The 18,336-nt window shown below is 41.7% G+C and overlaps 1 protein-coding gene across 2 annotated transcripts in view; it reads right to left on the reverse strand.

The window, feature by feature from the left end:
- Positions 1–18,336, reverse strand: part of PHLPP1 (PH domain and leucine rich repeat protein phosphatase 1) — a 190,022-nt gene that overhangs the window by 61,213 nt on the left and 110,473 nt on the right. For both annotated transcript variants that reach the window (XM_040353600.1, XM_040353599.1), the window contains 5 exons: positions 17,970–18,200; positions 11,764–11,966; positions 6,946–7,006; positions 3,481–3,576; positions 1,328–1,483 (listed from right to left, as the gene is read on the reverse strand). In XM_040353600.1, the coding sequence (XP_040209534.1) occupies positions 1,328–1,483; positions 3,481–3,576; positions 6,946–7,006; positions 11,764–11,966; positions 17,970–18,200 (747 nt within the window). The remainder of the gene's footprint in view (positions 1–1,327; positions 1,484–3,480; positions 3,577–6,945; positions 7,007–11,763; positions 11,967–17,969; positions 18,201–18,336) is intronic.

Consider the following 18,336-nt stretch of genomic DNA (forward strand, 5'->3'; position numbering starts at 1 on the left):
AGACAGCCATGATGAACAGTGAACCTAATGGTAGTTTGATCAAGATTATTCCTAAGGTCTTAGGAACATCTGCACCCTTGAACCTGGCATTGCCCCCCCCTCTCTTCGCACCAAAATGATCCTAATGAAAAAAATATAGCAAACATTTTCTTCACAAAAATAGCAAAACAGTGCAAAACAGATGACAGTCTCCCACTAACTTCCTACCTCCTGTCTCCAGAGCCTCCTCATGTGCCGTAAACGATGTCCCTTCACAGGCGCGCTAGAGCGTTCTGCCCCGCCCACTCTGCTCCTGCTGTATGTGTCGGGGCGCATCAGGACTCGCAGGGCCCAGAAGGCGCAACAGTAAAAACTTATTGCCCCCCCCCCTTGCCCTTGCATCCTTCCAGGCCAAATGCATTGGGAATAGACCTTCCCCAAAATGGCTGGCATGACATTCTCTGGCAAAATGGGCACCGCAACCTGCGGGCCCCACAAAAAAAATGGCTGTTGGCCTCCCGCCCAGCACATGGTGGGCACCAAGACAACAGGGGGATCCTGCATCTCACAAACAACTCCCTATAACAGAATAGCAAAGTTGCAGGCCCCCCATAAACCAGAAGGAGCCCTGCCTACCCAGGCTAGAAAAAATCCCCAGTACAACAGAAGGGGGCTGGCAGAGCAGAGGTCTGGAGGGGGAAGGTGTTGGATGGCAAAGGGAGCCCAAACCTGGTGGGGAGGAGGAGACCCCACAGGGTTGACCACCCTAAGGACTACCAGCGCCCTACACCATACCTGAGGGAGGTGGGGGAAGGAGCATCTACGTATCGATTCAGCAGGAGTTGAAGGAAACACTCCTGAGACAGATCCGCCTACCACTGAGGTGGGGGCAGTCCAGCCAGGGTGACACAGACATCAGGTGCCCAGTCATGTGTGTTCCAGCAAGACTGAACTCACCGGCTGCCCCGATCCAGGATGTACGAGGGCAAAAAATAATTATAGAACCACATTCCCAGGAATCCGCAGGAAACTAGGTCCTTACTCCTCACTAGGCACATACAAAAAAAAAAAAAAAAAAACACCTGAACTGTCTATAGTAGGTTTACTACCAACAACTAGGACTGCCCATAGACATTGATGTGCTTGTTTTTTCTGCCTAGTGTCCAAAAAACATTTTGTCTGATATCTGACTATAAGGAGGCCTCTAACTGAAAAGTTAACATGAGGAAAAAAAGAAAGAAAAACAGAAAAACGCATCTCTGCGATGCTCATCTAAATCAACTGCGCAACACTTTTTTTTAAAATCGTATTATTGTAGCATAATATAAAATGTTCAATCTTTTCTTACTTGTCAGATTTCATAAGCAGGTTGGCTGGAAGTTCCAAAAGCTGGTTATGCTGAACATCCAGTATCTCAAGCTGAGTACGCTCAATACATTCTGGAAGTCGGGGAAGCCGATTATACCCTACGAGCAACTTCCGCAGACCGTTGGCACAGAAGAGCCTGTGTGACAACACAAAGAGACATGCTGTAAAAACGTTTAACCATTACCAAAAGGGGAAGAAAAAAAAAAGAAAAAGCTGCTGAATAATTTTGAAAGGGGGGAAAAAAAAAACCTCCTCTATAAAGTCAAATGAACTGGACCGGAGTTGTGAAAACTATCCAAAAGGCGCACGCATATATTCAAATCATTCCATGAATATACTCATACGGCAAAATACAAACCTTTAGCAGCATCTTCTCCTGGGCCACAGCTATAGTAACAAATGGTGAAATAAAATCTAATTATACCCCTCCCCCCCAGACTGAATGACCATTTTATATCTACCGGTCCCTTTAAATGCTTTTCTTTTTTTATAAGTGTGCTTGTTATTCAGATTTATTGTAACCAACAATGACTGATTCCTATATTATAGTTCACAGAAGATCCATTCTGACTAGCTAGAAGTTGCAACTGGTACAAACGAGGCACATTTAAACTCCAAACTGAAAGGCACGACATCACAAATAAATTTAGCATGTTCAACAGTTTTACAGATTCCTTTATTATATTTTTACATAAAATCAATTTTGGTGTTTGGTGCCTCTGGCTCTAATCACATGCTTAATCCATGCATCACCCCAACTGTAAATTAGGGGGGGGTGCCTGTGCGCCCTAATGGACGGGTCGCCGCCAGTGTAAACACCAAAGTTTTGAACTGGTTAAACCACCTAAGCTTTCTGTCCCAGGGTACCTGTGCTAAAGTTTCCTGTTTTCCTCTATAAAGTGCACCCCATATATTGCTTTGAAGAATCCGCCAAGAACTGTGGTGATGGTTTTACTGTCTTCCCAGTGAATTACCCTTTTTGTAATGCATGGGAGACATATTTAAGGGGGTAGGGCAGACTTGCAGCAATGTCTTGGGCAAGATATAGATATACACATCTTTGTGTTTTGGAATGTAGTTCTAATCTAGCTTTTTAGCATTAACGCTACTTTAAATTAAGTTTTATTAAATTGGCTGTAACCCTTTACATATACACAGTGAAGCGACTAGCCCCAGGAGATACAGATGAAATAAATCCTCCTAAGCAAGTTGTACTTCTTTAATCTGTGGTCTGCTCTTCCATAAAAAGTTCAGAATTTACACTGCTTGTCTGAGCATTCAGAAAGCAAGGGGCGGGGAGCTGAAGTTACACCCTGTGGCGCTCATTTAAAAGAGCTCTAGAGGGGAGGCAACTTGTCCGAAGTGACTCAAGCAGATAGCAGATTTACAAGGCTGCAAACAGAAATAACACTTAGTGCTCTGGATTTAAAACAAGTACACACTACACAGGGTTAAGCTTTGATCATATTTCATGTCAAGTTTACAACCACTTTAAGCTCTTCTGCATAATCTCACAAAATAAAAAATTAATGACAGTTACTTGTTAACAAGGGGAACATATTTCCACAAAACGTGTTCAACTTTTTCCTCAAACCAGGATAAATCAATTGATTCGATTTTTAAATCTGATAGGAAGAATTACCCTTACATAACCAGGTTTTTGTGAGCTGTAGAAGTGCTACAAACCTGCTGAAAAATTGGTGAAAGCTACAAACCTTTTCCCGACAGACAGGACATCCAATTGGGGAATTAAAAGGACTGTCACAACAAACTGGCATTGGCTTAATTTCAAATGTATATGGTACATGCGAAAAAATGAAACCTGTAACTAACCACATTTAATATTGTACTGTTTGAATTTCTCTTTCAAAACAACCAATATAGGGCTGTTCTTAATCCAAGGTAGAACAATGATTAAAACAAAAGAATACCAGTGCTTGATAACCTACAGCAGGCATCTCCAAACTACTGCCCTCCAGCTGTTGTGAAACGACACATCCCATGAGGCATTGTGAAACTGACATTCACAGACATTGACTAGGCATGATGGGAATTGTAGTTCCTAAACCACTGAAGGGCCATAGTTTGGAAACCCCTGACATACAGAAACACTGTCAGCTAGGAAGAACTCACCTTGCAGGAAGTGAAGTCAGGAGATTGTGACTGACATCCAGCACCTCAAGATTTTTACTCTCGCTAACCCACTCAGGCAGGCAATCTATGCAATTTCTGTAGAAAACAAAGGGGGTTATAAGAGAACAGTATTTACAGCTGTAAAAAGAACATAAGTTACAAAAAATTGCATGTGTATTTTTTGAACACTAACATACTGGTTGAAAAATGGAAGAGTTGGCAATCAAAAGCAATGTCACACAATAAGAAACTGCATGGTTGCCCTCTTAGCACAATTTCTATCAGATACCTGAAAAAACATATCATTTAAAACTTTTCAGTAAAACTTCTCAACACCCCTACATTAAATATTAAAGTGGCATTTACATTTTGGACCGAGGGCTCCTCTATATTATGAGCTACTTTAACTCAAGTGTTTTCATGCCTTGTTAGGCAACCTATTCATTTTGAACAGACTGGTAAACATCAATGCCGAGAAAACAGTACCTGCGCCATTTTTTTCCTTGCACATCTCACCCATGTAAACCACAAATGCACTAGATGCAATAAGGAGGTCATTCAAATTTAATAGCACCACAACACACTTTGTTCTTTGGTTTGCAACAAAAGGCATGATTTATCATAGGTTACACCAAAGCATGGACTTAAGGGCCCCGATAGTGTTCATAATGCAGTGTTCTGCAATAAAAAAAAATAATAATAATATTCTCTTTAAAGGGTCACTAAAGGAAAAACATTTTTTAGCTGAAATGACTGTTTATTGGGTATAGAGACATAAAAGTTGACTGATTCCTTTTAAAAATGATTAAAAATTGAATTTAATCTATCATATAATGTGCCTCTAGTTTCACTGTCGGTTTTAAATGTACATACATGAAGTTCCGGGTGAGAGGTGAGTCGGGAAGACTCACAGAACAAAAACAAACAAATCCAGGGCAGTGTTTTGTTTTTAAAATGAATCCGATTGGTTCTGAGGAGTTTTAGACACACAGTAATGACAGCTTAGACCACCGTGAAAATCTCCCAGTACCATGGTTATAAGGAAACAGGCAACCAGGAAGTGTGGAGATCACAGCATAATTACAGCTACTTCAAAGCAAAAACGAACAATGAGGACATGAAACCAGTACTGCAGTAAGGTAAAGGAAGCTATTTAGCTAAAAAAAAAAAATTCCTTTAGTGACCCTTTAAACCCTTTCCAACCACCCACATTCTGCTAAATGTTGAAATGAACTCAAACTCCCGAAATGGAAAGCCACTACCTTAACTTAGTTTATTGGTGCATTATTCGCAACTTTCACAATTAAAAACCACAAATGGCTGCATGCGGTTCTGGAAGACAGAAGAATTTGACTGCAGTTTCTGTACTTTGTCAGTGTAATGAAATATACTGATAAGTGTGTAAGGGGGGGTATTTTTTCATTTTATTGCACGTCTCCTTTAAGTGACACTTTAATTGGTTTTAGTCAATTAAATATTTATTTCATTTCTGGGCATCATGATAAAAGCCATATATTAAAGGATCACTAAAGGAATTTTTTTTTTAGCTAAATAGCTTCCTTTACCTTACTGCAGTACTGGTTTCATGTCCTTATTGTTCGTTTTTGCTTTGAAGTTGCTGTAATTCTGCTCTGATCTCCACACTTCCTGCTTGTCTGGCTCCTTATAACCACAGTACTGGGAGCTTTTCACGGTGGTCTAAGCTGTCATTACTGTGTGTCTAAAACTCCTCAGAACCAATCGGATTCATTTTAAAAACAAAACACTGCCCTGGATTTGTTTGTTTTTGTTCTGTGGGTCTCTTTACTTCACATAAACATGAAACCAGTTTAAAACCGAAAGTGAAACTAGAGGCACATTATATGATAGAATTTAATCTATTTTTAATCATTTTTAAAATGAATCAGTTAACTATTATGTCTCTATACCCTGTAAACAGTCATTTCAGCAAAACATTTTTTTCCTTTAGTGACCCTTTAAGTACACCTCTGTACATTACTATAATGAACTTATTAGCTATTGTTAAAGCGCCCATTAGCTCATTATGAAATACCTTAGAACAAAGCACCTGCATCGCCTCCTGGTCACAGCTGAGGGAGCCAACATGTTCCCTCTGCGTTTCTTCCGGGTTCGCAGCTCTGGCACTGTGAGTGGCCGAAGACGCGATGGCAGAATCAGCCGGACCTTCAGAGCGCATGCGTGGCTGATGTCAGCAGCTGTATGCAAGGTGAATATCTCCTAAACCATACGGTTTAGGATATATTAACTTTACCTACAGGTAAGCCTTATAGGCTTATCTGTAGGTAAAAATGTGCACGCGGGGTATACAACCGCTTTGAATAATTTTTTATTTTTTTTTTATAAAACGCTAATGGAATTACTCAGATGGTTATTACTCATTCTCAGCAAGTGTTGTAAAACAACAAACAAAAACACCTACACAAGCTTAGCATTTTGATGCATGGCCTTTAAATACACTTCAATCATATTACCAGCTAAAGATTAATTTACAGTAATCAAAAATTCCTCAGAGTAAAAAGCACTGACAAAAAAAGAAGAAACCAGCAACAAGCTAGTGATAATCTTACACAATGTGCTGAATCTGACCTTTTCCTGCAATGGGGCCCCCAAGGAGATTTAAGCCACCATAGACGGATAGTAATGCAGCCAGTTCCTGCTGAATTTTGATCCTTCTATGTGCAGGCTGGTTGCACTGAAGCCAATATATTGATCAACTTCAGTACAACCAGCCTGTCTGGGTTTTTTTTTCGGGCTCAATTGCTGTCAGCAGTAATTACTGTATTCTACTGGTGGGAAAGGCTCCCAGTCAGCCGAACACAATAGTGCTGTGGGAGGGATTCCCCCATCAAAACTGACTGTGTCGATAGGGGAAGCTAGCAATTTGCATTCCTTCAACTTATAGACGACGACAATAGAAGTGCATAATATATGGCCTGCCTTAGAATTTATTTATTTTTTAATTGGAAGCAAAACCTGGAAACTTACCTGTAGCAACTTAATTATTGCTTCACTGGAAAGATTAAACTTGCTATGGGCAACTGTTGCACTTCTGTAACAGCTTTCTTGGATCCAGTCATAGTAACATATCCTTAATGTCTGGTTTGCAGTGGGATTACACCAGCACTACAAGGTTTAATTGCATGTTTCTGAGAGGAGAAACTGTTTTAGCTATCAGATTCTCCACTCCCCTGGCAGGGGCACTTCCCCACAATCCAGTAGCAGACTATTCCTCAGCGTTCACACGTCCAGAGCAGGGCGTTGGACCCTGTTCTAGTCTTGCTGACATAAGGACTCTAGACTGGTTGAGTTATAATAGAGGAAGATCCAAAGAAATGACATCAGTGTTAATTCTATCAAAGTACATCAAGTGTAGGAGGCCTCCTTTATAGCACAAAGGGTGTAACAAGCAAGCCAAAAAAGTGGTTTCATTTTAAGGAACCATACCTGGAGATATCCATAAGGGCCAAATTACAAGGATCTGGATACACATCCAAGTGGATGAGTTCTAAAAAAAAAAAAAGACACAGCATTATAGTAATCAAATGAATGTGTAAAATGCTACTTGCATCTGCTATTATTGGAAAAACTGAAAGGAAAACATTCCCCGTTTGCCCAGTCCACAAAAAGGGTTCCTCGTTCAAGCATCTTTGCAAAAGTGATACTCTATATGAAACATAATGCTTTAAAAATAGGGGCCAATGAACACATTTTCTAAAAAGCCTGAAGTTACCCTTTCAAAAATATTATTCCATATAAAAAAAAAGAAAATTATAATTACTTGATTACAAGAGATGCACATGGTGATACCAAGGTTTTCATGTATATGCACAGCATGCCACACCATTTTTGACTGCATACTTAAAGTGGTTGTAAACCTTTTTTTTTTTTTTTTTTTTTTAATTAAAAAAAAAAAAAAAAAAAATACATGCCTATACTCACCTGCTCTGTGCAAAACTATTGCACAGAGCAGCCCCAATCCTCTTTGGGGTCCCCTGCTGGCGCACCTGCGCGGACTCGCTCCAGAGTCCTGCTGCTGTGTCCATTGACACAGACAGTGGGACTCAACCTCCGCGTCACCGGATTTAACTGACAGCAGCGGGAGCCAATGGCACCTGCTGCTATTAATCTATCCAACGAGGAGAGAGAAAGCAGCTGAAGCCACAGCACAAAGATTTTGTGGATGCATTCTATGCATTAAGGCAGGGTTTGACAAATTTGCTTGGAATCTAGGAGCCAGCTAAAAAAGTTAGGAGCCAGAAAAAGCGCCCCGTCCCGCCGAGCTCGCGCGCAGAAGCGCCCCGCATGTGTAAACCGTATTCAAACTGCATATGTGAGGTATCGCCGCGATTGGTAGAGCGAGAGCAATCATTCTATCCCTAGACCTCCTCTGTAACTCAAAACATGCAACCTGTAGAATTTTTTAAACGTCGCCTTTGGAGATTTTAAAGGGTAAAAGTTTGTCGCCACGAGCGGACGCAATTTTGAAGTGTGACATGTTGGGTATCAACTTACTCGGCGTAACATTATCTTTCACAATATAAAAAAAAAAAAAAACACGTCACTGTTGTCTTATTTTTTAATTAAAAAAAGTGTATTTTTTCCCAAAAAAAGTGCGCTTGTAAGACCTCTGCGCAAATACGGTGTGACACAAAAAGTATTGCAATGACCGCCATTTTATTCTCTAGGGTGTAAGAATAAAAAATATATATAATGTTTGGGGGCTCTAATTGGAGGGAAGGAGATGGTAGTAAAAAAAAACACTGGGGAAGCTCCATTAGAATTGCTGGTTGGTCATGCCAACGGCCACCACAAGATGGCGCCAGATCACAGAAGGAAGCTTAGGCGTGCAGAAGGCCGCAAAGCCGCGATCGCGAGGTGGGGGTGCACGGAGACACAGGATGAAATATCCTGCGTCTCCGTGCGCCCCCATCTCCCCCGCCCCGCGATCGCGCCGAGCCGCCCCGACCGGGAATTGAGCCCACGGCTTTGCGCCCTTTTCTGCAGGCCTAAGCTTCCCCGGGCACCAGGTCGCTAATTCTAGTCGCAATTGCGACCGGGCGCCCCAGGATTTTGTCAAACCCTGCATTAAGGTGAAAAACCTTAAGGCTTTAGAACCACTTTACCTCTCAATGAGGTTCACATGCAAATCAAATCAAAAGCACATGAAATAAAAGCAACAAAATATCACAAAAAAAAAAAAAAGAAATGACAACAAATGTTGTAGATTTAGTGTAGTAGTTCTCCCTTGACTGAATGGTTTTAGAGTAAAACGGTTGACTTTTACATACAGTGCCACAATATTGTTAGCAATTTACAAGATATGTAGAGCTTTCTAAAATATTAGAAAATTAACCGCTTAAAGCGGGAGTTCACCCATTTATTAAATTTTTTTTTTTCTCCCCTTAGATTCCTGCTCGTTCGGTCTAGGGGAATCGGCTATTTGTATTAAAATATGAGCAGTACTTACCCGTTTTCGAGATGCATCTTCTTCCGTCGCTTCCGGGTATGGGTCTTCGGGAGCGGGCGTTCCTTCTTGATTGACAGTCTTCCGAGAGGCTTCCGACGGTCGCATCCATCGCGTCACTCGTAGCCGAAAGAAGCCAAACGTCGGTGCGGCTCTATACTGCGCCTGCGCACCGACGTTCGGCTTCTTTCGGAAAATCGTGACGCGATGGATGCGACCGTCGGAAGCCTCTCGGAAGACTGTCAATCAAGAAGGAACACTCATTCCCGCAGCCCATACCCGGAAGCGACGGAGAGGATGCATCTCGTAAACGGGTAAGTACTGCACATATTTTAAAACAAATAGCCGATTCCCCTAGAGAAAACGAGCAGGAATCTAAGGGGAAAAAGTGCCCTCTAAGGGTGAACCCCCGCTTTAAGCCCCGGACCATTTGGCTGGCCAAAGACCAGAGGACTTTTACGATTTTTTTGTGATTCGGCACATTGCATTTCTTTAACGGACAATTGCGCGGTCGTGCGGCGTGGCTCCCAAACAAAATTGATGTCCTTTTTTCCCCACAAATAGAGCTTTCTTGTGGTGATATTTGATCACCTCTGCGGTTTTTATTTTTTGCGCTATAAACAAAAATTAGAGCGACAATTTTGAAAAATGCAATATTCTTTACTTTTTGCTATAATATCCCCAAAAAGTCAATTTAAAAAATAAAAAATAATAATTTCCACAGTTTAGGCCGATACGTATTCTACATATTTTTGTTAAAAAATAAAATCGCAATAAGTGTATATTGATTGGTTTGCTCAACTACAAAATAGGGGTAGTTTTAAGCATTTTTTTTACTAGTAATGGCGGCCGATCTGCGATTTTTATTGTGACTGCAACTTTATGGCGGACAAATCGGACACTTTTGACACATTTTTGGAACCATTGTAATTTTTACAGCGAGCAGTGCTATAAAAAATACCCCGATTACTGTGAAAGTGACACTGGCAGTGAAGGGGTTAACCACTCTATGGCGCTGAAGGGGTTAAGTGTCCTAGGGAGCGATTCTAACTGTTAGGGGGCATGGCTACGAGTGACACGTCACTGATCGCTGCTCCTGATGAGGGAGCAGACGATCAGTGACAGTGTCACTAGGCAGAACGGGAAGAGGCTTGTTTACACTTGCCTCTCCCTGTTCTGCAGCTCTGTGACCCGATCGTGGGACATAGAGTCCGCTAATCCCGTGGGCTTGGCCACGGAGCTTGCGGCAGGGGCGTGCGCACAGCGGAAATTTAAAAGTAACGTAAATATACGTTACTCTGCCCAGCCATGCCATTCTGCTGACATATATGTGCAGTCGTTAACCGGTTAAGATGAAAGGGTCCCTCTTCATACAATACAACCTTGCAGTGCCACAGTACTTAAAGCCCAACTCAAACTTTATGTTTTAAATTGCATTTGTCACTGGTACAGGAAGAAATATATATATACAAGTATGTATGGCGGCTTGCACATAAAAGGTAGTCCAACAAATCCAAATCAGCATAAAAAAAGAAAAAAGCGTGTAGCACCACTTTAAAATGAATGTGCAACTGCATAAATATATCAATGTGCAGAATAAATCAGTTCAACATAAAAGATGTCCCACAGTAAAATACTGTTCACAGTAAAATACTGTTCACAGTAAACAGTACTACCTTTAGATGTGAAATCACTCTTAAAGTGTTTTTATGTCACAATGTACAGTATAAGATTTCCTATCATCTGCACCCAGTTATGCCACAAAGTTAATCCCGCTCTGAGCAATCCTCTTATTGTTCAGTGAAATAAAAACGGACTAAGGCCCCTTTCAGACGTCCGCTCCGCTCGTCCGTGTATTACAAGTCCGTTAATGGATACATACATCCCTATGGGATCGCGTCCGTTAGCGGATGGAGCATCCGCTCGCGTCCGTCAGGATCCGGTTTTCGGACGGAAGAAAACCCTTCCGTCCGTCTGCATCAGGTTCCCCATAGGGCAGAGCGGAGCTGAGACAGGGCGGTCCCTGCACTGTGTGCGGGGACCGCCCTATCCGCCGACAGCTCTCATATCTCATGCACTAGCCTGGAGACAGGCATTATGTTTTAATTCCCACCCCTTTTCTGTAGTCATGTGGTTACTTTTCTGGATTTTGACTGGATGTTAGTTATTATAGCAGAATTTAGTGTAAGGAATACACAGGGAAAAAATGCATGTTGACAAGGGGAGTGTAGAGGAGGGCGGGGAGTCTACTGACATCGCGACTCCACCCACCGAGCTCCAGACAACAGATCCACCCACAGAATTTCAATCATTGTGGCGCAGATCCTTTTCAACAGAAGTCCATTGATAGAATGGATAAGTCAGAATGCGAGATAAGCCAATGCAGTGCCCGAACATACATTACAGGCCATCCCCACTGCATGTCTGGGTACAGCTCGCAAGGTTTTACCAAAGCTGCACCGATGCAGATGCTCTGCTTCCATTGTTTTTTAAAGACAGCGAGGAGTTGACCGAAGAGCCAATTAAAGAATATGAAGGTAAAATAATTACGCCAAGAGTGATTTCTCTGTAATGTAGAAGTCACCATCACCTTAAGACACTAGCAAAAAAAAAAAACAAAAAAAAAAAACTTTAAACTGGGGAAGTCCTGGAAGTGGGCATCTTCAAATACCTTACCAGTGTCCAATCACCTGAAGGTACAAGCCTATATATAACCCAGGGTCTATAAAATTCTCAGCCTGTGTCCTGTTCTGCACAATTAAAATGCTTTTATAGAAGTAGAAGACAGTGCAACTTACCATTGGATGATGCATAGAGAGCCTTCAAATAATAGCCACTAATTTTGAGTGATGTAAGGTGGTTTCTTTCACAGTGCAAGACCTCCAAGTTACTTAGCATAGTCACATCAAGCTCTGTCACGTTGTTATCTCTCAGATCCAACTGGGTAATGTTAAGCAGGAAGTCTACATCATCTGCCACTAAACGTCGGACAGCATTAAGCCTAGAGTTACAAACATGCAATCGTGTTAATATTTTTAGTTTTCAGGGCCAAAAGAAAGTTTATTGCAAAATAGGTAAACCAGTCTTGTTGGCAAAAAATGTGACCTCATATTGTCATACAAGCAAGATTTGTGACTAATTAAGGTCAAACTACTGTCAGATTATGGCATGCATGACATCAACAAAGGAATTCAGTATACCTTCTATCTGTGGGAAAAAAATAACCATTGGCCTTGAAGTAAACATTCTATTGGTTTGCTATTGTGTTTTGTTGACTCAGCTGTAGTGTGCTTTACTGCAATCAGAAGTTAACCCAACGCTGAAGAACTGGGCTCATATTGCAGCTGAAGCTTTCCAATAAGGAGGGGTCCCTTTAAGGCGCCTTTCACACGGATGGCTGTTTTGCCGCAGTTAAAAGCATGTAAATGTTCTGTGAAATTCAAGGCTCCAGGCACTGCGATTAGCTGCATTTGTACATTGCAATTACCTGCGGCCCGCGTTTAGCTGCGGTAGCCATTCCCATAGCAACCCATTTTTTGATGATGTGCTTCCTGTTCTTTTTTTTATCACGCTGCTATCCGTTGACACAAAAGACTGCGATTACCTGCGGATATGTGCATATAGCTGTGCTAAATCGCTCCTGGACGCATTGAATTCTATTATTTTTATTCACACCAAACCGCAGCTAAACGCTGTGTGTGAATGGGGCCATAGGAAAGCATTGTGTGCTTTTAGCTGCAGTAGAAAACTAGAAAATCTGCAGCTAAAAGCACCATTCTATCCATCCGTGTGAAAGGGGCCCAATTCTGGAGCCTGAACTTTGCAATCCATGCAAGGAGCAGTCAACACAGGTCTCAAAAGTTCATAAAACAAAATGCACACAGGCCAATAGAAATTCACATCTTGAATGCGTTCAAGCTGCACAATCTTTATAAATCATACAGTGTCTTGAAAAAGCATTCATACCACTGAAGATTGCCACATTTTGTCATGGTACAACCAAAAACAAATGGATTTTATATATGTATATATTTTTAGATCACAAGTGGCACCCAATTGTGAAGTGGAAGTAAAACAAATAAACAAATAACTATCAAAAGTGTGGTGTGCATTTGTATTCAGTCCCCTTTACTCTGATATGCCCAAGATCTAGTGGGACCAATTGCCTTCAGAAGTCACCTAATAGACTCCACATGTGTGTCATTTAATCTCCATATAAATGCAGCTGTTCTGTAAAGCCCTCAGAGGTTTGTTAGAGAACCTTAATGAACAAACAGCATCATAAAGGCCAAAGAATACACAAGACGGGTCAGGGGTAAAGTTGTGGAGAAGTTTAAAGCAGGGTTAGGTTATTAAAAAAAATCCCAAGCTTCGAACATCTCACAGAGCACTGTTCAAATCCATCTAAAAATGGAAAGCGTATGGTACAACTACAGACCTACCAAGACATGGCCGTCCATCTAAGCTGATAGGCCGGGCAAGGAGCGCATCAGAGAATCAGCCAAGAGGCCCATGGTAACTCTGGAGGAGCTGCAGAGATCCACAGCTCAGGTGAGAGAACCTGTCCACAGGACAACTATTAGTCGTGCACTCCACAAATCTGGCCATTATGGAAGAGTGGCAAGAAGAAAGCCATCGTTGAAAGACAGACATAAATCGTCCTGCTGGCAGTTTGCGACAAGCCATGGAATTATTTAGATCAGGGGTCTCCAAACTTTCTGAACAAAGGGCCAGTTGATTTGTCCATTAGACTTTAGGGTGGCCAGACTGGACAGCGGAAGTGGAATTTTTCTTGGCATCAGTGGGAGTAAACATCACCACATTTGGTATGAGTTGGAGGAATAGTGTCCCATCGTTGGTATCAAGAATAGCACTCCATTGTTGGTGTCAATTGGAGAAATGGTGCCCCATTGTTAATGTCAGTTGGAAGAATAGTGTATCAGTGGGAAGAGTATTGCCCAGTGGGTCAGATAAAAGGGAAGAAAATCTGCCCCCCAGGCCGCAGTTTGGAGACCACTGGTTTGGATCAAAGCATATTCATGTGTTACAATGGCCCAAAAGTCCAGACCTAAATCCAATTGAGAATCTGTGGCAAGACTTGAAAATTGCTGTTCAGATGCTCTTCATCCAATCTGACAGAGCTTGAGTGATTTTGCAAAGAATAGGCAAATTTTACTCTAGATGTGCAAAGCTGGTAGAGACCCCTAAAAAGACTTGCAGCTCTAATTGAAGCGAAAGGTGTTTCTACAAAGTATTGACTTAAGGGGATTAAATAAAAAAGCACACCATACTTTTCACATTTGTTTAAAAAAATGTAGAAAACCATTTATCATTTTCCTTCCACTTCATAATTCTGTGCCACTTTGTGTTGGTCCATCACATAAAATCCCAATACATTTATGTTTTGTAACATGACAAATTGAGAAAAAAAATTCCAAGGGGTATGAATACTTTTCAAGGCAGTGTATGTTAACCAATTTCTGACTCTGGGCGTACTAGACACATCCAAAAACATTATTCTACACCTACACAAAGCCGTATTCTAGCACGTCTAGTCCTTTTGCTCTGTTCCTTCCCTGTCCCAGTACCTGGCAATACGGCTCTAACTGCATTGCCGAGTACACAGAGGTCGCCGGTAGCAAGAGCCATCAAAAAAAATGTTCAACATTGCTCAAATGGAATACAGAAAGTTACATTAAAACATTTTATCATTTGTAACTATGTGTTTTTCATCTACAGATCAAAAGGGACCAACTTCGATCTGCAGATGAGTGTTAAAGGTTTTTTTTTGTGGACCCAATCCTCCTCCTCTGGGGTCCCTTAGCACTCCTGGCTCCACCTCTTCTCGAGTGCCTGGTTAAAGAGCCGCTCGTGCAGGCGTGCTCCCATGTCCTGCTGCTGCATCTATTGACAGAGACAGCAGGACTTGGCCCCAACCCCCGCATCATTGGACTTGATTGACGGGGGGGGGGGGGGGGGCCAATGGCTGCGCTTCCATCAATCTATCCAATCAGGACCCAAGACACCGGCTGGAGCTAATGTGCTCGTCCCAGTCGCTGGAAAGACCGGGTTCAGGTAAGTAAAAGGGGGGCTGCTGCATCACAGGAGGTTTTGCATTAAGGTGAAAAACCTTGAGGGTTTACAACCCCTTTAAAGCAACCTTGACACGTTAAAAAAAATTCTCCAATTAAATGTTCCTCTGTATTCTCCTCCTCCATGCAATTGTAATTTTCCTGGCGATTTTTTTCTATTTTATTAACGAATCGTTGAACGTTTTTTCTGTTTTTTGTCTTGTTCATTATTATTTATACACATTTTACGTATATTTACACTTATAACACTGGAAAAAAAATGGCAAAATTGAAAAAAAACACTTTACTTTATTTGTAAATAACTTTGTTTAGTTTTAGTTTATTTGTCCAACACTGAAAAAAATATATTGTACATGGCCCCATCCATCGTCTCCTTTGATGCAGTGAAGTTGTCCTGTCCCCTTAGCAGAAAAACACTCCCAAAGCTTCATGTTTTCTGAATTTTTGTTGTTATTCTGTCTCTCACCTACCATTAAATTTATAGACCGATCATTTATTGGTCAGTTGACAAACATACAAAATCAGCAGGGGATCAAATACTTTTTCCATTAAAAGAACATCAATTGCAATCAAACTGCTATGGGTACAGTTCATTGTAAGTTGGAAAATGTGGCAAATTAACATCCCCCTAGTCAAACGATAATGGACTTTAGTAGCACAAGGTAAACATATTAGAGTAATGAGGGTTTAAACTTACAAGTAAGGAATATTGCAAAAATGTCTTTAAAGCGCTCAAACTAGTCTTACGGGATATGGGTTTTGTAAACAAAAGCACAGGAAGTGCTTTGCCATAAATAGTTCCTTTTGGAAGGAAACCAGTTTTCTTGTTGTGTAATGTCATTGACTAAAATGTACAACACGCAGGCTACAAGCAGCATGTTTCTGCAGTGTGGAATGTTTGGGGCCTTGGGTTTTCTAATTAAAGTGGTTGTAAACCCAACCACACAACTTGCACCTACAGGTAAGCCTAGATTAAGGCCTACCTGTAGGTGCTGGAAATATCTCCTAAACCTGCAGGGTTTAGAAGATATTTACAATAATGACAGGCACCGATGTCTATGGCGCATGCGCACTGAGCGCGGCGTTTTTCTGAATGGCATTATTTGGGTTAATGCCGCATGCGCAGGGATCTTCCTTCCCGCACACATGCGCGGGAGTGACATTATCGCCGTTCTGGCCAATCACAGCAAAGAAGCGGTGAAAACTGCAAGAATCTGCGAGGCGACATGATGAACGAGGAGCACTTTACGGGCTTAGATTTCAGGTAAGTGCCACATAATGAGCTAGTATGCTATACTAGCTCATTATGTCTTTCACTTGCAGGATTTGTTTTCCCCCGTTTTCCGGGGGGGGGGGGGGGGGGGCAACAGAGCAAAGCTTGGGCCCTCCTCCTCATTCCACCGCCAAGCCAATTAGAAAGCGCATGCACAGTAGGGAACCGGCTGTGAAGCCAAAAGGCTTCATTGCCAGGTTCCCTTAACGTGGAGTTCCACCCAAAAATGGAACTTCCGCTTTTCGGAACCCAACCCCCCACCATTTGGCACCTTTCAGGGGGGAGGGGGTGCAGATACCTGCATCTATCCAAGACACCACTAGCGCATGCGCAGTAGGGAACCGGACAGTGGAGCCGCAACGTTTTACTTCCTGATTCCCTCACAGAGGATGGCGGCTGCCGACATTGCAGGGGCGCTGAACAGGCAAGTCTCACATTTTTTAAAAGTCAGCAGCTGCAGTATTTGTTGCTGCTGGCTTTAAAAAAAAAAAAAAAAAAACATTTGGTTGGACCTCCACTTTAACAGCAATGGCTTCACCTGACAACCGATCTGAAGATTGGCTGCAGTGCTGACATTGTGGGCTCCCTGGACAGGTAAGTGTCCATTTATTAAATATCAGCAGCTGCAATATTTGTAGCCACTGACTTTTAATAATTTTATTTTTCGTAAGATGACTATTTCCTACAACAAACGGCTTTCAATGAGAATCTTTGCATACCTCTTGTCTGTATATTTTACAGAAGTGCAACTGGTACTGTCCTCCCATTTACTTATCATTCCAGCAAGGATAATGTTGACTTTATATTTCCTCTTGATAAATTTAGAACCACTTTAGAAGTTGACATTTTGGGAGCAAGACTGTATATAGGACAGTTCCCATGTAGCAACTTTGTGATTTTTCTAGAAGACCTGGTTCTGGTTTCTAGCAAAACCTGTTGTATAAACAGGGTATACGGCTTATTACACTGAAAGCTTTGACTTATTTGTATCAAGGAAGGTTTTTACAGCTTTGGAGAGTTTGGTTAATAAGTAGCCCTTAAAGCTACATAGCACATGGCTCATCCAAGGAAACTGTCATGAATGCTGTGGAAGTGGATTTCTACACAAGTACTGGGCTGCAGAAAAATCCCTAGCCATCACACTTCACAATTATCAAAATTTTCTGGAGAGTACCATGATCTAGGGAGGAGTTTTAAAATCAATACCAAAAAACGATAAAAAATAAATAAAAAAAAGGGTCGTAAAGCTTGCAGTGCACATTTTGTAGTATGTCCGCATTTATTTTTCTTTATCTGTCACGAGAAAAAAAAAATAGTTTAACTGCTTCACCCCCAAGCCTGGTAAAGGCAGACTGAGGATGGAGGAGTGGGCTCCCTTCTTCACCCTGTAAAATTGATTGTGCAGCTGTATAGCCACTTGGATCACTTCTACAAGAAAGCCCATTGCTGACTGAAATTCTTGATACTGGGATGATGCTTGCGGGTGCAGCAATCATCCTGGTATAACAACTTCAGCCCGAGGACATGCGGGTATTTCCTAAGGGGTGACTGTTAAATGCAGAGCTTGGCAGCAACATACATAAGGGATTCAGAACAAAGTTGGACAGTGCAAGACCAAAAAGCTACATACAGCCTTTACCTTAAATCCACGTGTTTGATGTGAGGAAGCTGTTTGAGGATCTTCAGGTTTAACACCTGCAGAGAATTTCCCGGCATGCACAGTTTGTCAATGGATTGCATTTTCTCCAGTACCTCTGGGATTTCTGTGAATTCATTGAATGAGAGGCCCAAATAGCCGAGCTGGCTCAGTTTCCCCAGATCTAAAGGCAGCGTTTGGAGAGAGTTGCCATCCAGAAGGAATGTCTGCAAGCTAGTAGGTGTAAAAATACATATTACTACAAAATATGATAAAAGCTTCAGAGATTTCATAGCAATGATGTTTTTGACTTTAGCAATGAGAAAGCGCTATATAATATCTGACCAATATCACATCTGAGCAACATAAA

This window comes from Rana temporaria, chromosome 5 (genome assembly GCF_905171775.1).
Source record: "Rana temporaria chromosome 5, aRanTem1.1, whole genome shotgun sequence".
NCBI classification, from domain to species: Eukaryota; Metazoa; Chordata; class Amphibia; order Anura; family Ranidae; genus Rana; species Rana temporaria.